This window comes from Halyomorpha halys, unplaced genomic scaffold, assembly GCF_000696795.3.
Source record: "Halyomorpha halys isolate HHAL.00 unplaced genomic scaffold, Hhal_1.1 Scaffold137.1, whole genome shotgun sequence".
NCBI classification, from domain to species: Eukaryota; Metazoa; Arthropoda; class Insecta; order Hemiptera; family Pentatomidae; genus Halyomorpha; species Halyomorpha halys.
The window spans coordinates 627,432-633,796 of record NW_027110325.1 but is presented as its reverse complement, the minus strand read 5'-3'; the positions used below and the strand labels follow the sequence as shown (position 1 = coordinate 633,796).

General features: G+C 30.7%; 1 protein-coding gene across 1 annotated transcript; it reads right to left on the bottom strand.

The window, feature by feature from the left end:
* Positions 1 to 340: 340 nt before the first annotated feature.
* Positions 341 to 2,417, bottom strand: LOC106678388 (E3 SUMO-protein ligase ZBED1-like). Its single transcript, XM_014416868.3, has 2 exons — positions 786 to 2,417; positions 341 to 640 (listed from the first exon to the last, which is right to left on the bottom strand). The coding sequence occupies exons 1-2, from the start codon at positions 2,404 to 2,406 to the stop codon at positions 360 to 362; spliced, it is 1,902 nt and encodes a 633-aa protein (XP_014272354.3). The 5' UTR covers positions 2,407 to 2,417; the 3' UTR covers positions 341 to 359.
* Between the last annotated feature and the right edge of the window lie 3,948 nt (positions 2,418 to 6,365).

Genomic DNA, 6,365 nt, shown 5'->3' with positions numbered 1-6,365 from the left:
CTTTAAACTATAAGACAAACCATTTATAATACAAATATAATTACAATAATTATGATACACAAAAAGTTATAATTTACATATGATACAAATTTAATCACATAATTAAACAAATAAAATTACTTTATTAAATAATTTAATGTAACAGACACCAAAAATAACCAAAAAATATTGAAATAATCGATACAGGAAAAAAAAATTAGACATATATAAACATATGAGTATTTACAAAACCATTAACTAAAAGACAAATCATTTATTATAAAAACAATGTAATAATAATTAAATAATGTAATGAAATTGTAGGCTAATATATAAATAAAAAATAAAATAAATTGAAATAATCAATACAGCACTATTGCTTAAAAATAATATTCATCTCCTATTGAATGGAGGAACAGTATTTTATTCAACGTATCTCTCTTCATCCTATTTCTGCAGGGAGTAATAATATTTCCTGCACTGGAAAAAATCCGTTCAGGAGGTACCGAAGTGCATGTTCCAGATAAGTACTTCTTAGCTAGTTCGGCAAGTTCTGGATAGAATCCAGAGTTGTACCAGAATGTAAGAGGGCACTTGGTTGTGTCAGCTTCTGCTGGTGACCTCAGATACATCGCCAGCTCATCGGGAAGGTCTGATGTTGCTAAAGATGTAACGAACATTACTTAATTAAAGTAGGGTAAATTATAAATCAATTACTGGTTTCATTCTAACTGCTAAATAAATCAAATTCATATAAAATGTATGTGAAAACTACCAAAATGGAAAAAAAAAAATTATTTTCATACCTCTAGAACTGCACAATTTCCACGTTTCCTTTACAATTTTTGCATGCTCGTCAAAGAAAGAGGAAGAGGTTCTTTCTTTACTGTGGCCAGAGTCTGAGCTCTGAGCACTTTTAGGGGATAGGGAGGAATTTAAAATTTGTTTCAGCTCCTTTATGGTTTGTTCAAGGACATTAGGATCCCGGAAGTATAATTCTTTCCACCTGGGATCCAGCAGTGTACTTATGGCTAATACAGGTGTTTTTTCAACAATTAACCTTTTCCTGACTTCTCCTAAAATGGTATCTTTCAGTTTATAGCCAAGCTTAGAGGAAGGTGAGATTTTTCCAATTTTATATTCAATAATATAGGCAACTGGTATTGCCATACTTATCATTGGGTAAGTCTCACCTGCCAATTGCTTAGTTGCTGCAAGTAGAGGCTCTAGAAGAGTCACAACATCTTGCAGGTCTTGATTTTCAGTGGCTGTAGTCATCTTCGGAGCAGACGTGTGTTTGTGCACAATACTATCCAACGTTGAGCTGAGGCTCAGGAATCTCTCAAGCATGTAATATGTAGAGTTCCATCTCTTTTTCACGCTTTGAATCAGCTTTAAACTGTTAGATGCCCTCAATTCATCAGATGCTTTAACACTGCTTTTAAACCACGAAACAAGTTTCTTAACTTTCCCAATGAGAGGAGTCAGCTCTGGTACAGACTCAATTGATCTAAGAGCCACCAAATTTAATAGGTGGGCGAAGCAGAGAATATGTTTCTCTTTCCCAAAAGCTATGTGCATGGCTTTGACCATATTTGATGCTCTGTCAGTCACCACCGAACTTATCTTTTCTTGGTCCAAGCCCCACTCCTCCAATATGTTTAATATTTTTGCGGCAATATAACTGCTAGTATGGGTCTGGTTCAATTCAAATACACCAATAATGCAGGAGGCCAATTTCTTGTCATCTATAAAATGGACTGTAACAACTAAGCTCCTCGTCTGAAGGGTTTCAGTCCAAATATCAGTGGTTAATGAGAAGCTCTGTAAAGATCGAAATTTTATCTTGAATAAATTTGAAGCCGTTGAATATTTATCAAACATAAATTTTTTAACAGTCTTCCTAGTCGGTACTTTATAATTGGGAGAAAGTACTTTACAAAGCTTCACGAATGAATCATGCTCCACCAAGGAAAATGGTAAATTTGCTTTGCACAACAAATAAACAATGGCATTAGTGATCTGACAATGCTGTTTACCACCTTTCTGGTGAGAAGAGATAATTTTGAAGGACTGTTCCAGAGTTGGCTGAGTGGTTTTTTTACTTGTTGAAGGTTGGTTTAAGCCTTCATCCAAGGCCCCCTGTATGCTCCTAGAACATGAGGGCTTGTTGGTAACTGTTCTCAGGGATTCACTTCCTTCACCCACTATAGAGCTTGATTCTCCTGAAATTTTTTGTTGGCCAAAATTCTGCTTCCTTGGAGATGTCTTAGTGGGGGTATTAGTATACTTGGGATGCACTTTAACAATGTGGGCTTTCAGATTAGATGTATTACCTGAAGTTTTTACAAAACGTCCACACATTCGGCACTTGGCAGTTTGATTATCAATTCGCGAAAAACAGCTCCACCATTTTGATTTAGGCATTGTTAAAATTATTAAATAATAATAATAATGAAACAACTAAAAAAAATAAACAACAAAATAGAAAAAAAAACTAAGAAAATAATCTAAAACACAACGCAAATGCAAAAGCAAGCTCACTCAAACAAAGGAACTGAGAAAATGGGCGCCAGTAGAAGAAGCATCCGATGTCAGCGCCTCAGTTATATAAAAGATAAATGTAATTCCGTCTAGACATCTATACTTAAAGAAAATATTGTCAAAATAAAACAAACAATTAACGTCACATAAATAAAAATAAAAACATTCATTGATATGAATTTAAGGTAACTCCAAATATACAATGCAATTTTTTAAAACTAAATAAACATGTACATCCTCCTGACTGTATACGTCATTACGGAAACAATCATATTAAATGATAAACTATAAAATGACAATACATGACAATTGGAAACCATCAGAAATAATAACAGCAATGCTGCTCTAAGAAAAGTTATTAATAACAGAGCAGTATAACCTTATTACGGTTATATTACTATTATTACCTAATTACTTATGTGATTGTCATTAATATTACTCTTTATGGCTAATGATAGAAACATTTAGAGGCATTAACTGAACCATAAATTAATATACGATTAAGCCTCATTGCCCAAACAATAATAAAAAAAAATATAAAAAAACGACAATACATGACAATAGGAAACCATCAGAAATAATAGCAGCAATGCTGCTCTAAGAAAAGTTATTAAATGAAAGAGCAGTACAACCTTATTACGGTTATAGTACTAGCATTACCTAATTACTTATGTGATTGTCATTGATAACTTACTCTTTATGGCTAATGATAGAAATGTTTAGTGGCATTAACTGAACCATAAACTAATATAGATTGTGGTTATGATCATTACCAAAAAGATAATAAAAAAAAATGATAAGCTATAAAATGACAATAGGAAACAAACAGAAATAGTAACACCAATGCAGCTCTAATTAAATAAAAGAGCAGTATAACAAAAAAAACAAACAATACATGACAATAGGAATCCAACAGAAATAATTATACCAATGTTGCTATAAGAAAAGTTATAAAATAACAGAGCATTATAACCTTATTACGGTTATCCTACTATTACTACTTGATTGCTTATGTGATTGTCATTGATAATTTGCTCTTTATGGCTAATGTTAAGAACGTATAGTGACCTAAACTGAACCATAAATTAACATACGATTATGCCTCATTACCAAAACAATAATAAAACTATAATACATGACAACAGGAAAACATCAGAAATAATAATAGCAATGCTGCTCTAAGGAAAGTTAAAAAATAATAGAGCATTATAACCTTATTACGGTTATAGTACTATTATTACCTAATTACTTATGTGATTGTCATAGATAACTTGCTCTTTATGGCTAATGGTAGAAACGTATAGTGGCATTAACTGAACCATAAACTAACATACGATTATGCCTCATTGCCCAAACAATAATAAAAAAATGATAAACTATAAAACGACAATAAATGACAATGGGAAACAAACAGAAATAATAGCAGGAATGCTGCTCTAAGAAAAGTTATTAAATCAAAAAGCAGTGTAACCTTATTACGGTTATATTACTATTATATATTACTATTATTACCTGATTACTATGTGATTGTCATTGATAACTTACTCTTTATGGCTAATGATTAAGTTTACTCATTCATCATTTCATTACTATAAATTTCAGTAGATTCAGTTTTTGATAATTAAATGAACGAGACTAAGACAACATAAATATTACTCGTATACACGGGCTAGTACTTTAGAGGAACCATATGTCATGCAGGAGCATGACATGTAAAGTTATAAACAAAATCATAAACTAAAATAGAACTAGACTAAGTGGTTTGGATAAATGGTATTTACTCAGTTATTCATTTGACCATTCATTTTATTCCTTGTTCAGTATATGACATTTCACCTCAATTATTCTTCCTTATAACAGTTATCATAATCTATAGGCTTCATTACTAATAAAAGTGCAGTATAACTTTATTACGGATCACATAAGTAATTAGGTAATAGTAGTAATATAGCGTAATAAGATTATACGGCTCTTTTATTTAATATTTTTTCTTATAGCACTATTGCTGCTATTATTTCTGTTTGTTTCCTATTTCCATGTATTGTTGTTTTATAGTTTATCATTTTTTATATCTGTTTTGGTAATAAAATAGTGGCATTAACTGAACCATAAACTAACATACGATTATGCCCCATTACCAAAACAATAATAAAAAGTGATAAACTATTAAACGACAATAGGAAACGATTAGAAATAATAACAGCAATACTGCTCTAAGAAACGTTATTAATAACAGAGCAGTATAACCTTATTACGGGTATATTACTATTATCACCTAATTACTTTTGTGATTTTCATTGTAAACTTACTCTTTATGGCAAATGATAGAAACGTATAGTGATCATTATAACCATATACTGTTTTGTTTATAACTCTACATATCATGCTTCTGTATGACATTTGTTTCCTCTGAAGTATTCGCTATTAGTATAACTGCATATACTGAAATTGATAGTTAATAATAACAGCAATGCTGCTCCTGTAATTGTCATTGCAAACTTAATCGTGATGGCTAATGAGTAAAGTTTACTCATTCATCATTTCTTTAACAATCAATTTCACTATACACAGTTATACTAATAGCTAATACTTCAGAGGAAACAAATATCATACAGGAGCATGACATGTAAAGTTATAAACAAAACAATATATGGCTATAATGATTACTATACGTTTCTATCATTAGCCATAACGCGTAAGTTTACAATGACAGTCAGAGGAGCAGCATTTCCGTTATTATAAATATAAAGCAATTATAAGATTGCTATTATAAACAAAGTAGTATATGCTGGAGGATTGTTGATAGACCGTGTGTATAGATGAATGGAATATGGTCCGGTGCGTTAAAAAATACAACTAATAGTTAATGGGTACAAATAGTATACCCATTTACTATTTGAGCTTTTTTTTTGTTTTTTTTTACTGCACCGGACCATATTCCATTCATTAAAGTAGTATATGGTTATACTGATCACTATACGATTCTATCACTAGCCATAACGAGTAAGTTTACAATGACAATCACAGGAGCATTGCTGTTATTATTAACATAAAAGCAATTATAACATTGCTATTACAAACAAAATAGTATATGGTTGTACTGATCATTAGTTTACTATTATTAGTATTATAGTTTTATTATTGTTTTGGCAATGTATGGTATGCTAGTTTATGCCACCATATTTTTCTATCATTAGCCATAAAGAGCAAGTTATCAATGACAATCACATAAGCAATCAAGTAGTAATAGTAATATAACCGTAATAAGGTTATACTGCTCTTTTATTTAATAATTTTTCTTAGAGCAGCATTGCTATTATTATTTCTGATATTTTCCTATTGTCATGTATTATAGTTTTATTGTTTTGGCAATGAGGCATAATCGTATGTTAATTTATGGTTCAGTTTATGCCACTATACGTTCTTACCATTAGCCATAAAGAGCAAATTATCAATGATAATCACATAAGCAATCAAGTAGTAATAGTAGGATAACCGTAATAAGGTTATAATGCTCTGTTATTTTATAACTTTTCTTATAGCAACATTGGTATAATTATTTCTGTTGGATTCCTATTGTCATGTATTGTTTTTTTTTTTGTTATACTGCTCTTTTATTTAATTAGAGCTGCATTGCTGTTACTATTTCTGTTTGTTTCCTATTGTCATTTTATAGCTTATCATTTTTTTTATTATCTTTTTGGTAATGATCATAACCACAATCTATATTAGTTTATGGTTCAGTTAATGCCACTAAACATTTCTATCATTAGCCATAAAGAGTAAGTTATCAATGACAATCACATAAGTAATTAGGTAATGCTAGTACTATAACCGTAATA

What these genes read in the sequence shown, in the direction of transcription:
- LOC106678388 (XM_014416868.3), bottom strand. Translation starts at nt 2,406, where the DNA reads ATGCCTAAATCAAAATGGTGGAGCTGTTTTTCGCGAATTGATAATCAA. An exon ending in GAAATTGTGCAGTTCTAGAG is followed by an intron (nt 641 to 785) that starts GTATGAAAATAA and finishes TTACATCTTTAG; the next exon opens with CAACATCAGACCTTCCCGAT.